Source organism: Cydia pomonella, chromosome 9 (genome assembly GCF_033807575.1).
Source record: "Cydia pomonella isolate Wapato2018A chromosome 9, ilCydPomo1, whole genome shotgun sequence".
Lineage (NCBI taxonomy): Eukaryota > Metazoa > Arthropoda > Insecta > Lepidoptera > Tortricidae > Cydia > Cydia pomonella.
In genome coordinates, this window is record NC_084711.1 from 11,324,598 (window position 1) to 11,341,079 (window position 16,482).

General features: G+C 38.9%; 1 protein-coding gene across 1 annotated transcript in view; it reads right to left on the minus strand.

Annotated features, from left to right (window-relative positions):
- Positions 1-16,482, minus strand: part of LOC133521370 (sodium-coupled monocarboxylate transporter 1-like) — a 53,273-nt gene that overhangs the window by 10,744 nt on the left and 26,047 nt on the right. Inside the window, exons 10-11 of the mRNA XM_061856306.1 lie at positions 12,971-13,141; positions 8,896-9,044 (exon numbers count right to left, since the gene is read on the minus strand). Coding sequence (XP_061712290.1) covers positions 8,896-9,044; positions 12,971-13,141 — 320 coding nt within the window. The remainder of the gene's footprint in view (positions 1-8,895; positions 9,045-12,970; positions 13,142-16,482) is intronic.

Here is a 16,482-nt window from a genome sequence, read left to right on the forward strand (position 1 = left end):
GATGGCGGCCGTGCATTCTGTCATAAAAGTCGTCATGGATATCGTTTTATAGGTTTTAGGGAGTGCAGATTTAGAAACTGATGACCATTCTAGAATCCAAGATGGCGGCCGTGCACTCTGTCATAAAAGTCGTCATGGATATCGTTTTATAGGTTTTAGGGAGTGCAGATTTCGAAAATGATGACCATTTTGGAATCCCAGATGGCGGCCGTGCACTCTGTCATAAAAGTCGTCATGGATATCGTTTTATAGGTTTTAGGGAGTGCAGATTTCGAAAATGATGACCATTTTGGAATCCAAGATGGCGGCCGTGCATTCTGTAATAAAAGTCGTCATGGATATCGTTTTATAGGATTTAGGGAGTGCAGATTTCAAAAATGATGACCATTTTGGAATCCAAGATGGCGGCCGTGCACTCTGTCATAAAAGTCGTCATGGATATCGTTTTATAGGTTTTAGGGAGTGCAGATTTCGAAAATTATGACCATTTTGGAATCCAAGATGGCGGCCGTGCATTCTGTCATAAAAGTCGTCATGGATATCGTTTTATAGGTTTTAGGGAGTGCAGCTTTCGAAAATGATTACCATTTTGGAATCCAAGATGGCGGCCGTGCACTATGTCATAAAAGTCGTCATGGATATCGTTTTATAGGTTTTAGGGAGTGCAGATTTCGAAAATGATGACCATTTTGGAATCCAAGATGGCCGCCGTGCACTCTGTCATAAAAGTCGTCATGGATATCGTTTTATAGGTTTTAGGGAGTGCAGATTTCGAAAATGATGACCATTTTGGAATCCAAGACGGCGGCCGTGCACTATGTCATAAAAGTCGTCATGGATATCGTTTTATAGGTTTTAGGGAGTGCAGATTTCGAAAATGATGACCATTTTGGAATCCAAGATGGCCGCCGTGCACTCTGTCATAAAAGTCGTCATGGATATCGTTTTATAGGTTTTAGGGAGTGCAGATTTCGAAAATGATGACCATTTTGGAATCCAAGATGGCCGCCGTGCACTCTGTCATAAAAGTCGTCATGGATATCGTTTTATAGGTTTTAGGGAGTGCAGATTTCGAAAATGATGACCATTTTGGAATCCAAGATGGCGGCCGTGCACTCTGTCATAAAAGTCGTCATGGCTATCGTTTTATAGGTTTTAGGGAGTGCAGATTTCGAAAATGATGACCATTTTGGAATCCAAGATGGCGGCCGTGCATTCTGTCATAAAAGTCGTCATGGATATCGTTTTATAGGTTTTAGGGAGTGCAGATTTAGAAACTGATGACCATTCTAGAATCCAAGATGGCGGCCGTGCACTCTGTCATAAAAGTCGTCATGGATATCGTTTTATAGGTTTTAGGGAGTGCAGATTTCGAAAATGATGACCATTTTGGAATCCCAGATGGCGGCCGTGCACTCTGTCATAAAAGTCGTCATGGATATCGTTTTATAGGTTTTAGGGAGTGCAGATTTCGAAAATGATGACCATTTTGGAATCCAAGATGGCGGCCGTGCATTCTGTCATAAAAGTCGTCATGGATATCGTTTTATAGGATTTAGGGAGTGCAGATTTCAAAAATGATGACCATTTTGGAATCCAAGATGGCGGCCGTGCACTCTGTCATAAAAGTCGTCATGGATATCGTTTTATAGGTTTTAGGGAGTGCAGATTTCGAAAATTATGACCATTTTGGAATCCAAGATGGCGGCCGTGCATTCTGTCATAAAAGTCGTCATGGATATCGTTTTATAGGTTTTAGGGAGTGCAGCTTTCGAAAATGATGACCATTTTGGAATCCAAGATGGCGGCCGTGCACTATGTCATAAAAGTCGTCATGGATATCGTTTTATAGGTTTTAGGGAGTGCAGATTTCGAAAATGATGACCATTTTGGAATCCAAGATGGCGGCCGTGCACTCTGTCATAAAAGTCGTCATGGATATCGTTTTATAGGTTTTAGGGAGTGCAGATTTCGAAAGTGATGACCATTTTGGAATCCAAGATGGCGGCCGTGCATTCTGTCATAAAAGTCGTCATGGATATCGTTTTATAGGTTTTAGGGAGTGCAGATTTAGAAACTGATGACCAATCTAGAATCCAAGATGGCGGCGGTGCACTATGTCATAAAAGTCGTCATGGATATCGTTTCATAGGTTTTAGGGAGTGCAGATTTCGAAAATGATGACCATTTTGGAATCCAAGATGGCGGCCGTGCATTCTGTCATAATAAAGGTCCTCTGGGATCCTCAGATGTCGATTTTCATCTCAATCTGAGCTTAAATGCCGAAATCAAAAATGGCGTGCGTTTTCTAAAAATTTGACCTCGGAATCATAATAAAGGTCCTCTGGGATCCTTAGATATCGATTTTCGTCTCAATCTGAGCTTAAATGCCGAAATCAAAAATGGCGTGCGTTTTCTACAAATTTGACCTCAGAATCATAACAAAGGTCCTCTGGGATCCTCAGATATCGATTTACATCTCAATCTGAGCTTAAATGCCGAAATAAAAAATGACGTGCGTTTTCTAAAAATTTGACCTCAGAATCATAATAAAGATCGATTTTCATCTTAATCTGAGCTTAAATGCCCAAATCCAAGATGGCGGGCGATCATTCAAATTGAGTGACCGGTTTGTATTGGGGTATCCGATCGCGTGGCAAGATACTTTTACTTAAGGGTACCGTTTGGACGGAAGCTTGTTTGGGTACCCAAAGTATTGATATCGCTTTCGGAGTGCTATTTTAACGGTCGGGTACCCTTTCAAAATTGTTTTAAAGTCTAAGGGTATCGTTTGGACGGAAGCTTGTTTGGATACCTAAAGCATTGATACCGCTTCCGTAATGCTATTTCAACGGTCGGGTATCGTTTCAAAATTGTTTTAAAGGTACTTTTATTTAACGGTACCGTTTGGACGGAAGCTTATTTGGATACCCAAAGCGTTGATATCGGTACCGAAATGCTAGTTTAACGGTCGGGTACCCTTTAAAAAGACCGGTCAAAACCGTTTTTAAGGGTACCTTTTCAGTCCCTGCTTGTAGCATACTCTGCAGTTCAATTGCCGATGTTGAGAAGAGTACGATGTCGTCCGCGAATCGAAGGTTTGTCAACCTCCTATCGCCGACCTCGATACCCTTTGTCTCCCAAGAGGCCGCCAGTTTTTTGAAAACTTCCTCCAAGCAGCTGGTGAACAATTTAGGAGAGAGCGGGTCACCCTGCTTTACTCCCTTAAGGATTTTAAATTTAGGACCTGGTGCGTGCAGCTTGATGCTGGCCGTACTATTCTTGTATATCCGTCCAACGAGTTCAACATACGTTTGGTTTATTTGTTGACTACTCAGTGCCGATAAGATGGCTCCATGTGTGACACTATCGAAGGCTTTATTATAGTCAACAAATGCCAAATACAACGGTTGTTTGAACTCGTTGGATTTCTCTACAATTTGATTTAGGGAGTGAAGGTGGTCGATTGTAGAAAAGGAGGGACGGAAACCGGCTTGCTCAGGTGGTTGTTTTTGGTCTAGTAGCGGAGCGATTCTGTTCTGAATGACCTTTATGAATAACTTGTAGATGTGGGATACTAGACTTATTGGTCTATAATTATTTATGTCTGCTTTGTCACCTTTTTTATGTAACAGAATGATATTGGAATGGCAAAAATTTTTGGGTATTATTCCTGTGAAAAGTATACTATTGAAAAAATTTGTGATATGCGGCAGAAGAACATGTCGTCCCAGTCTCAATGCTTCCGTCGTAACGCCATCTTCACCGGGGCTTTTTTGGTAAATCATACTTTTTAAGGCATAATTTACTTCATAGCCTGATATTGGAGGTATATCAGAGCAGGAGTATTCTATATTGTAGTCTTCAAGAGATGAGTCAGAGTATAAGGCTTTATAGAAGCATGTGCAGATTTCTGTGACCTTCTGTCTGTTGCTCTGCCTAACTCCGTTCTCATCTCTTAAGCAAGTGATCCATGATTTCTGCTTTGTCATACCCTCTTTGGCTGCTCTAAGGGATCTTTGAGTCTTTAGAGCTGCTTCTACAAGTTTTGTATTGGCATCTCTCATGTCCCTTCTAATGCTCCGTTTAACTGCTTTGTCCAAAATGTTACGTTGTTCTCTATTGTGTTTGTTGTTTTGTCTGTTCTCTATTAATTGTAATGTTGCGTGTGACAGTTTTCTGGTTTTTGTTTTTTCCTGCTTAATTTTTCTACTTGCTCTCTTTATGCTTTCAAGAATGACTTTGTACTGAGATTCGGCACTCACTTCCGGAACCGAAGAGAGAGCACTGAAACTATTTTTTAGCTCTAGGTTAAACTTATCCATATTTCCTAGTAGTGTATCTCTTTCGAGTCGTTTGATGCGTTTATCAAAAATTTTATGCCTGTGTATCCTGATATTAAATTTAAGTTTAGCTCTAACGGGTCTGTGATCGGAGTTGTATTTAAATTGATTGATTATTCCCACATCTTTTATAATTTGAGAGTCTGATGAGAGTACATAGTCTATCTCGTTTTTTACCTTGCCGTTTGGTGAGACCCAGGTCCAGCGACGTTGCGGTTTTTTTGGGTAGAAGGTGTTACTGATGCTCAGGTTCTGTCCAAAGGCGAATTGGACAAGCCGGGTGCCACGTTCATTCCTTACACCGGAGCCATGTGGGCCTAGCACTTGTTGGTTATCCAACTCATTCCTTATTCCGACTTTGGCGTTGAAGTCACCGAGGACCACATTCCATGTTCCTCGGTTCTCTTCGCAAGCTTTGTTAAGGAGATCGTAATAGTCCTCTACCTCGTCGTCGCAGTGCGCAGTTGTTGGTGCATATGTTTGAACCAAGGTCAAAGTGTGTTTGTTAGTAATACTGAACCTCAGTACTGCTATTCTGTCGGAGTATCCCACAAACTCAATAATGTTATCCTTCCACCTCTTTGCAACAAGAAAGCCAACACCACATTGGCCCCCTGAAGTTCCAAAGTGATAGAACACATCAGAGTCTCTTTCCATGGTTTGCTCTCCTTCTCGTCGCACTTCAGACAGGCCTACAATGTCCCACCTAATTCCTGTGAGAGCGTTTTCCAGCTCTAAAAGCCTCTCTTCTCTCAGCAAAGTTCGGACATTGTAAGTTAACACGTTTAGTATATCGGAATCCATTTTGTTCGCCGGGGTCATTTGATAGTTTGGGTTCGTCTCCGCCCGGGGATTCTTAGCACCCCTAATGCCGGGCACTCGGGGCCGTAACGGGGAGTTGTGAATTTTCATGAGGGGGTTTTGGACCTTAAGCCCACCACGCTGGTCCAGTGCGGGTTGGTGGGTCGTCAGAGCCTCGTTCGTTGTTTAGCAGGGTGCACCGCAAGCAGGTGAGGATGACTTGAAGCCCGAAAGGTGTTGTTTGGGCCCCCTTACACCCCCTTACAATAAGTATATATGTGAATTTTATTGAAGCATTCGTAAACGTGTGTGCTTCCTCGATCCCATGAGATTAGGATCGATTCAGTTTATGTAATTAACTACAACAAGAATTAGTAACGAATACTCTTAGTCACAATTACTGTTCAAAGATTAAATAGTTTGTCCTTAACAATTAACGTTTATTATAGTATACTCGTATCGTCAATCTAAGAGTATTTCCGTCTTCGAGAGGATGTCAAGTACTTGATACCAGGTTATTTACGCGTAAAGACTTAAATGCTTATAGGTATCTACTTTTAACTAACTGCCACCTAAGTGCAAATAATTCAAGCTGAGTGCTTAAATATATGTATCTTCACTTAGCATCTCGATGTTATCACAATATTATTAACAATAGCCTAGAATCTAGATCTCCAGCAACAATTGCATTTAATAGTTAGGTAAATTCAGAAAATCGACCGTCATTGCATCGACGAAAATCTTAACCCAGATTCGTTGTTTTTTTAGACGCTTACTACAGTTTCGAAAGCAACTTTGTGGCTAAGTAAGGAAATAATAGGTAGGTAGGAAGATTGCTTGCATTTACCTACACTGATGATCATTAAATAAGTAGACCACCCGAGTCGGTCAAAAAATTTAAATCGTACTGAAATATTAAAAGTCTGAGAATCCGTCAATTATGCCTATTCATTTTCGTTAGTTATTTGTAAGCTACGAGTACATAGTTTTCCAACCTTGCCAACTTAAGGCCAAAGAGTAAAGTAAGTATATAGGAAAAGAGAGCCCTCTTGAAGCATTTTAAGGAAACTAATTTCGAAGCGCTATCTCTAATTTGCATCCGAAACTAGTTATGTATGTGTGCATGCACATCTACATATGCATCCGTATGTGTGGGTACTTTCGTACTACATAATATTAGATCTACTTGGGCGGTTTACAAGTTAATTTTTTGTTTGATTTCTTGTTTACAAGATATTAAACAAAATATTAACTTGTGAGTCACCCAAGTAGATCTAATATTATGTAGAACAGTTTCAAAAGAATAGACACCAAAATAAAGACATACTTTATAGTAAAGCAAGTATATGTTTATTGTTTTCAATTTGGTATACAAGATAGTATTGTAAGTAATTGATAGTATTGAAGTGTACAAAGCTGCATTAGCTTCGTCTTCTGTGACTTTTTTCTCAGTCTGATTTAGAACTTTTCATGTGCGCATAACTGACTTGCCTAGTTCTCAACTGAGCGTTTCTTCTTTGACCTTTACATCCAACTGGGCTTGAATTCAAGATATTCCGGAGGTAAAGTGCACATTAGGAGAATTCCTGGTAATTTCGTCTCGCTCTCTAGGTCCGTAAACAATTGGCTCCAGATATTCTTTAAAATAAACACATGAGTAATGATGTCATGGTTCGGGTTCTTCTTGTACTAATGAACTTCAGGCATAGGACGTATGTCTTGTCTAATGTCTACGTACGTACCTCCATAGATGCACTCTATCTCGTCTAACTTAGCGGAATCAAATTGCACAAATCTAGGCAGAGTGTCCGCGGAAATGTTTGTCGTAAACAAAATTAAAATAATCATCGGTTGTTTTCATCGCTGCTTGAGTGCTAAGGAGGATAGTATTTTCTTCTTACCTTCGAAAATATCTGAACCTTCCGGCATTGCCTTGAACACTGTTTAAATTTTTTAGCCTCCCGGTTTTGTAACATTGGAAATATTGGGATTCTAATTTACCTATTTGAATTTGACTCGTGTTTAATGCTTGCTCCGATTTTACTCTGCTTTGCTCTGCAGTTTAAAATTAATAGAGAAATAATAAATTCATATCAATAATATCTTTGTTTACATTTATTTGACAGTAAACAACAGTTGCTCGGTAACAACACTATGATTAAACATAATCGGACAGACAGACGGACATGACGAATCTATAAGGGTTCCGTTTTTTGCCATTTGGTATATGCAACCTTCTTAATGCTGTATTCATGCCTTTAAATTGTACTAATTTTATAGTGACATCTGGTAATGTAGTTTGCACAATCGGTAGTCAACTTTACGCAAAAGTAGGTTATCGGATCCCATTAATAGAAACCGTCGTCATCTTTACTAATGTTAACTACATTTCTAAGTGTCGCCTCCCTGCTTAAGGCTGCCTTTCCAAAGGGCCAATTACATCGACACTTCCCGATATTGGGCCCGCAGTCAGTCTCGATGTCGGGCCTGATAATCGTCCCGATAACCTGATAATCATTTCACGGAATATCAGCACATAGTTAACAATATTTGAAATGTAATAAAATGGACAACGTATTTTTACATGTCAAATATTGTAAAAGATGTGCTGATATTTGATGAAACGGAAAAATACTCTTACTCGGGCTATGTGGAGGTTGGCCCTTATGTTACTACTGCGGCGGAGATGAGGGGAATCAATAATGGTGCCACTATGCACGTATGCGAGTCAAGCGTGCAGTCAACGCAACTAGCACAACCAATCGCGTTGTTGCATTCCACCGAACACACCAAACGAGAATGGTCGGTCGGAATTATATGAACGGGCCTACCTTTACTCATGAAATCTTTGGGAATCAATCAATAGCATAGGTTGTAATTCAGCGGAGCGCAGAAAAGATGTGAATTACAACAATCAATATTACTGATGGTTGATTCGTCTCATCTACGCTTTGTCTCCGCCTCAGTGGAAAGGCAGCCTAAGTATCCACGTCACCATACCAAAGATACATTGATTGAGTAAGATGTGTAAAAACTAAGACAATTTCATGCTTCGAATTCGATATGAAAACGAGACGGCGCTGTACAGCTCCATACATTATGGCGCTGTACAGCTCCATATACATTTTGCCGCAAAACATATGGCGTAGTGCAGCGCCATCTTAGAGTACCTACTTATGTTAGGGCACAACAAGAGCGCAAGTTAGTTTTTGCATACTTACTTTACTCTTTGGTTTTTGCTATAAAGCTTGCTTTTAAGTTACTAGCAATAGAAATATTTTGAGCAATTTATCTCAATTTAGAACCATAAACGTAGCGAATGACTCAATAGGCGCAAAGTGCAATCCCTACTAATACTTAGTAAAATGGGAAAGTTACTCTGTCTGTTCGTCTGATACCTCTTCATGCTGAACTGAACTGAACCGCTAAACTCGTTTAGATGAAATTGGATATGGATATATAGTTTGAGGCCCGGGAAAGGACATAGGATTGTTTTTATCAATCATCATCATTCTAGGTAGACAAAATCGCAACGAAATTTTTCATAAAATAAACAAAATAGTTACATAAAAGTTTAAAAAAAGCAGTGTAAGAAAAAGTAACTTTTCCACACTTTACGCAGTGAAATTATTATTTGCCACTTTTTTATAGCAGCAATGGAGTGAAAACGTAATTAATCATAAACATATCAAGGTGTGTGCGTGGGAGTGTAAATACAGCAACAATAGCAAGTGCTGGTGGCAATACTTACGCAGGATTGACAGTCTCGGTGAGGTTGTAGGAAGCGGGGCAGCCTTCGACGGAAGTCTGCAGATGGTGCGGAGTCACCTGCGAGAGCTGCGCGCCGCCGCACGCCGCCAGTACGACCAGCAGCCCGAACACCCCGCCGGCGACGGCGCCCTACCCGACACATTCATCAGTTATACACCAACATTTAAATTTTATTTTTAACATATAACATTCAACAAAAAAGAACCGACATCATGAAACTGTATGCCATCAATTTATGGTCTACAAAGTTGCCTTCCGAGAGGAAATGCACGGGTTACAGTATAAAATTACTACTTATATGTGTGCCTATAATACTGATTTGAAGAATTAAATATACTTAAGTATAAACAAATACTGCTGTTGCCCGCGACTTCGTACGCGTGGATTTGTATGTTGGTGGTTATATACATGAGCATAGAACATTATGCAGCAAAAGGTAGGGACTGTTAATCAATTGTTAATAATTATACTCGTACAACGCATGAGATTTGTCTGACACAACCTACGAAGTTTCCAGCCCCTAAGTGAAAAAAATTGTTCTCGATATAATCCCTCTCAATCTCATAAGAAGATTTTCAAGTACACTATTCCAATCGAATGCACACTTTAAACCCTTTTTTCACAAATTTAGGGGATTAATAGAAACTTTCAATTAACGCCATTTTAACTCCCTTAGGGGTTGAATTATCAAGAACGTTACGAGTAAAATAACCTTTTTTAGGGTTCCGTAGCCAAATGGCATAAAACGGAACCCTTATAGTATCGCCATGTCCGTCTGTCTGTCTGTATGTCTGTCTGTCTGTCCGAGGCTTTGCTCCGTGGTCGTTAGTGCTAGAAAGCTGAAATTGGGCATGGATATATAAATCAATAAAGCCGACAAAGTCGTACAATAACATCTAAAAATTTAATTTTTTTTAGGGTACCTCCCCTACACGTAAAGTGGGGGTGAAATTTTTTTTTCACTTCAACCCTACAGTGTGGGGTATCGTTGGAAAGGTCTTTCAAAACTAATAGGGGTTTTCAAGAAACATTTTTTGATAAAGTGAATATATTCGGAGATAATCACTCCGAAAGAAAAATAAAATATGTCCCCCCCCCTCTAACTTTTGAACCATAGGTCCAAAAAATATGAAAAAAATCGTGAAAGTAGAGCTTAAGAAAGACATTAAATGAAAACTATAGCGGACATGATCAGTTTAGCTGTTTTTGAGTTATCGCAAAAAGTTTTCCCTTCATAGTAAAAAGACTTATTTTAATTAGGTACTGATTATGCAAATTTGCCTATTTGTTTAACTCAGGTGAAAGGTACCGTTTCATCCCTTGGTTAACAATTTACTATACTTTAAGCTCCAGTTTAGCTTATTGTGACGGAAGAGTAACTACGGAACCCTACACTGACCGTGGCCCGACATGCTCTTGGCCGGTTTTATTTAACTTTACATTATGTTTTTCTATGAAGTTTTAAAGTATTTGTAATGGATTCAAACTCTCAACCCCTATTTAACCCTTTTAGGAGATTTTTAAAAACACTGAAATAATTTTTGTTTTATTCTAATAATATGCCCATATACAAAGTTTCAAGTCCCGCACTCAAAAAAATGTTTGACCTCCATACAAACTTTCAACCCCTTTTTCATTACCTTGGGTGATGAATTTTCAAATACGCTTAAAATTATTTCTTTTCTTTTAATGAAGTACCAATTTACGAAGTTTCAAGTTCGTAGTTTAAGTTAATTTTTAAACCTCATACAAATTATCAATTCCTTTTTAACCCAGTTCGAGGATGAATTTTTAAAAACGCTGAAATAACTTTTATTGCATTCTAATAATATGCCGCGGTACAACGATTCAAGTCCCGCACTCACAAAAATGTTTGATCTCAATACAAACTTTCAACCCCTTTTTCACCACTTTAAAGGATGAATTTTCAAAAACGCTGAAATGAGTTTTCTTATTTTTTAATCAAATATGTGTTTACGAAGTTACAAGTCCCTAGGTTAAACTAAATTTTGAACCCCATACAACCTGTCAACTTCTATTTACCCATTTTAGGGGATGAATTTTTAAAAACGCTGAAAAAACTATTCTTGAATTCTAACAATATGCCTTTATACAAAAATTCAAGTCCCGCACTCAAAAAAATGTATGATCTCCATACAAACGTTCAACCCCTTTTTCATCGCCTTGATGGATGAATATCCAAAAACGCTGAAATTAGTTTTCTTCTATTTTAATGAAACACCTTTTTAGAAAGTTAAAAGTTCCTAGCACAAACTAAAACTTTAACTCCATACACACCTTTATCCCCTTTATAACCCCCTTAGGGGTTGAATTTTCAAAGACGTTGAAATTAATTTTATTTTTTAATCGGCTATTATACCTTTATAAGATGTTTCAAAGCATTGGTGATGGATTCAAACTTTTAACCCCTTTTTAACCCCTTTACTGAATACAAAGTTTCAAATACTACACTCATAAAATATTTGGTCTCCATAAAATCTTTCAACCCCTTTTTCACCACCTTAGGGGATGAATTTTCAAAAACGCTGAAATTAGTTTTCTTCTATTTAAATAAAATACCTTTTTAGTAAAAAGTTTTTACAAAGTATCAAGTTCCTAGCTTAAAATAAAACTTGATCTCCATACAAACTTTCATCCCCTTTTTCACCGGCTTGATGGATGAATTTTCAAAAACGCTGTAAGTAGTTTTCTTCTATTTTAATGAAATACCTTTTTAGAAAGTTTAAAAATCTTAGCTCATAATAAAACTTGAACCCCATACACACCTTCATCCCCTTTTAACGCCCCGTAGGTGTTGTTTTCAAAAACGTTGAAATAATTTTTATTTGTAATCGGCTATTATACCTTTATAAGATGTTTCAAAGCATTGGTAATGGATTCAAACTTTTAACCCCTTTACTGAATTTTTAAAAAAGCTGAAATTATTTTTCTTGTGTTTTAATAATATGCCTACATACAAAGTTTCAAATCCCGCACTCGAAAAATATTTGATCTCCATACAATTTTACAACCCCTTTTTCACCACCTTAGGGGATGAATTTTCAAAAACGCTGAAATCAGTTTTCTTCTATTTAAATAAAATACCTTTTTACAAAGTATCATGTTCCTAGCTTAAAATAAAACTTGATCTCCATACAAACTTTCAACCCCTTTTCACCACCTTAGGGGATGAATTTTTAAAAACGATGAAATTAGTTTTCTTATATTTTAATATGTATGTATGTCACTTTATTGCACATCAACAGATAAAACAGACAAAACTAAATAAAAAACAAATGTTATGTACAAATGCGACCTTATCCCTAAAAGGGATCTCTTCCAGCCAACCTTTGAGAAAGTGCGAAAGGATCAAACACTGACAGGTGAAAGACAAATCAATATTAACAGTAGCAATATGAGAATTTTGGATACCTACACATAAAACTAGAACGCGAGCAATCGAAGAAATTCCAAATTTCGAATTCCTAGGTTAAAATAAAACTTATAACCCATACAAACTTTTTTCCCTTTTTTAACCCCCTTAAGGGTTGAATTTCTAAAAATCGCTTCTTAGCTTTTGTACACTTTATAAATACAACCTAGTGTGTAAATTTCAACTTTCTAGCATTTGTAGTTTCGGCTCTGCGTCGATGAGTCAGTCAGGACACGTGCATTTATATATATAGATTTACGTACGTGAACAGCCCAAGCGTGACGCCGCCTGCCATGCCGTTGAAGCAGCACCGCCAGCACTACTGCTGTCGCGGTTACCTTCGCGTTGACCCAGGGGAATAAGCATGCCCAGCTTAATGCTGTCCACCACGTTATTGAAGCAGCGTCAGCACTATTTCTGTCGCGGTTACCTTAGCGTTGGCCCAAGGGAACAGCATGCCGAGCGCAACGCTACCCACCACGACGTTGAAGCATCGCCAGCAGCACCGCCAGAACCACTGCTGTCGTGTTTATCTTAGTGTTGGCCCAGGGGAACAGCATGCCGGGTGTAACGCTGCCCGACAAGTTATTAAAGCAGCGCCAGCACCACCGTGACACGTTACCTTAGCGTTGGCCCAGGGGAACAGCATGCCGAGCGTAAACAGCCCGAGCGTCACGCCGCCCGCCATACCGTTGAAGGACAGCGCCAGCTGCAGCACCGGCCCGAGCCGCTCCACCGCGAACGTCAGCGCGAACGACACCGCGCCGCACCCGAGGCATACCCATCGGGCAATCTGCCAACGCAAAGATGACTTATGTACGAGTATGTATCATTCATCAGCATTCAGCATCAAATAGGTAGTGATCCAAAGTAAAAGTGAACTCGTAAGAAAGTAGGTAGGCCTTTGTAAACGAGACTTGAAGGAGCCTGTTTATTAGTATTACCCATTGCAGTGAAACAAACAACAGCAAAGAACTACCAAACAACTAAGCGAACTCTTCAAGCACAAACTCGAACTGGCGATAGATGTAGGGACACGCTACAGCTTTCTTTTCCCTCGTTGACTATGTAGCCGAGATACTTCAATTCAGATTTACAAAACTCACACTTTTTCAAATTAACCGTAAGACCAGCCTCCTTCAACCTATCACGAACCTTACTGCATTTGCTCTTCGGGATGGTGTCGTAATGCGGTTGTAGCGTGTCGCTACATCTATCGCCAGTTCGAGTTTGTGCTTGAACAGTTCGCTTAGTTGTTTGGTAGTTTTTCGCTGTTGTTGATTCACGCGAGTCCCTGTTCGGGCGCCAAATTGCACTGAAACAAACACTTTCTGTAGAACACGTATAATTTGAACCATTTAAAAAAATAAAATATAACTAGTTTACATATGTATGTTTACACGGTGTATAAGCTGAATTTTTATAAAAACAATTTTAACGCTTCGTATTTTTAAGTGGCTTTCTTAAACTCGATGAAGATGTGTATGTCTGTCTTCCGTATGAAGAAATAGGTACAAAAAAAAACTCGGCTGAAAATTTAGTTGTGAATAAGATGAATTGATGAGATGCGAGTGGAATGAACGTTGATGGCTAATTCACTTGAAGGAAAGAGATCTAAATTTAAAACCGAATATTTATAAAACCCGACGGATGAGGCTGTTTGAATTTTGAAATTTAAAATGCGGATCACATATATTTAACAAGGGATATTGGCAAAAGTAAAAAAATATGGCACAAAACAAACAATAAATAATTAACTGGTTACAAATTGGTAAAAAAAAGGGAATTGGAAGCTATTATTGAAAATTTAAATTAAATAAAATGATTGCCAAGATGGAGAATTTTGTTTTGGAAAGAAAAGGCAGATCGATTGTGATTCTTAGATTGAGAAGTCCATTTTGTTCCCTGGGTGTTTGACCGGATTGATTTTATTTCTTGTTTAAATATAATTATAGTACTAAGTTTCCTATAACCTATTTCAATATTCTGACACCAGTGCGTTATATTTAACCGAACTTGGAAGTGCGCGGCAGATCCGATCGGGCCGTGGAATTGGTGATCGTGATCGCCAGTGCAAAAACAAGCTTTTGAACCCTTCCGTCGAGAGGACTCCGGAAGGTGTTCCTGAATACCGATCCTTTTTTATTGAGACGATCGGCAAGCCATAGTCGGTTGGAGAAGTCAAGCTCGATTTTCGCGTGGCTCTGCAAGTAAACTAGTGTTCAGCGACCAGTAACTTTACGCGTGTATTCATCTGTACCTTTTCACAGTTTCCTGAACTTCAAGATTTTATTTTATTTAAATTTTCAATGATAGCTTCCGATTCCCTTTTGTAACCAGTTAATTATTTATTGTTTGTTTTGTGCCATATTTTTTTACTTTTGCCATTTATCCCTTGTTAAATATCTGTGATCCGCATTTTAAATCTCAAAATTCAAGCAGCCTCATCCGTCGGGTTTTAAAAATATTCAGTTTTAAATTTAGATCTTTTCCTCCAAGTGAATTAGCCATCATCGTTCATTCCACTCGCATCTCATCAATTCATCTTATTCACAACTAAATTTTCAGCCGAGTTTTTTTTTGTACCTATTGCTTCATGCGGAAGACAGACATACACATCGCCATCGAGTTTAAGATAGCCACTTAAAAATAAGAAGCGTTAAAATTGTGTTTTTATAAAAATTCAGTTTATACACCGTGTAAACATACATATGTAAACTAGTGATATTTTATTTTTTTAAATGGTTCAAATTATACGTGTTCTACAGGAAGTGTTTGTTTCACTGCACCATGTTTAAATTAATTAATAGAATCAGGCGCCCCACTAAACAAACACCTATTAACCCTACGTGTTACAGATAGCCCCCTCTGCAGAGCGTGCATGGAGGAGGAGGAGACAGCCGCCCACGTCATTCTCGAATGCCCAGGGGTGGCAGAATACCGGGCACAATACCTCGGTTCCCCGGGGTCTCTACCAGAAGTCGTCGGCAACATCAAGGGTCTGCTAGGCTTCCTGGTAGAGTTGGGTTGGCAGGAGTAGTGCCGTCAACCCACCATCACGCAAAATAGGCGCGAATTGCGACGTCGAGTTGCGGAAACCCAGCCCGCGAATACGAATACGAATACGAATAGAATCAGGCGTTACTATGCGGAAATCCATGCTAATTAAAGCAAGAAATATCACTTTGCTAATCCGCGAGAAAATAACGTGTTAGTCAATCAGTGCTAACCCGTTATACTTACTTGCGTATTTTTACATGCAATTAATGTTGTTATTTGTTGGACTGGGAGCAGGGGCTAACTGGATGCTTTTATTGCTGAACTTAATAGTAAGTATCCGAAAATCAAGTTTAAAAAGGAACTGGAGCAAGCCAAGTCATTGAATTTTCTGGATTTAACAATTTCGATAGTGAATAATAGGCATCGTTTCCAAATTTACCGTAAGCCTACACATACTGATTCGGTTATCCCGGCTTCTTCGACGCATCCATGGCAGCATAAGTTGGCTGCTTTTCATTGTTATGTGCATCGAATGTTGACTGTGCCTCTTTCTGATGAACACTATCGAGCTGAACTAAATAATATTTATCATTTAGCAGTTTCAAATGGTTATGATAAGTCTGTTGTGGATGGAATCATCAGAAAAAAGCAAAATAGTATAGTCAACAATATGTTGTATGCTGCACGATCTTTTGAGCCGATTAAGAAATACAAAGCCAGCATGACTTATGTTGGTAAATTGTCAGATGCAATTTACAAAATTTTAAAATCTAACGACATTCCTGTGACTTTTAGGACAAACAACACTTTGCACTCTAAACTTTGCAATGGGAAAGATAAGATCGAGAAGGGAAAAAAATCTGGAGTTTATAAGCTTACTTGTGATAATTGTAATAAAGTGTATGTGGGGCAAACAGACCGTAATTTCACTACCAGGTATAAGGAGCATGTTGCTTCATACAGACACAACCATCCAGAAAAGTCTAATTTTGCGAAGCACTTAATAGACAGTGGCCATGCTTTATCTGAGAATCATTCCTTTGATATTTTACATGTTTGCGAGAAAGGATTGCGTTTGAGTGTTCTGGAACAGTTGGAAATAATTAGGTACAACAATAGGGGGATGATTCTTAA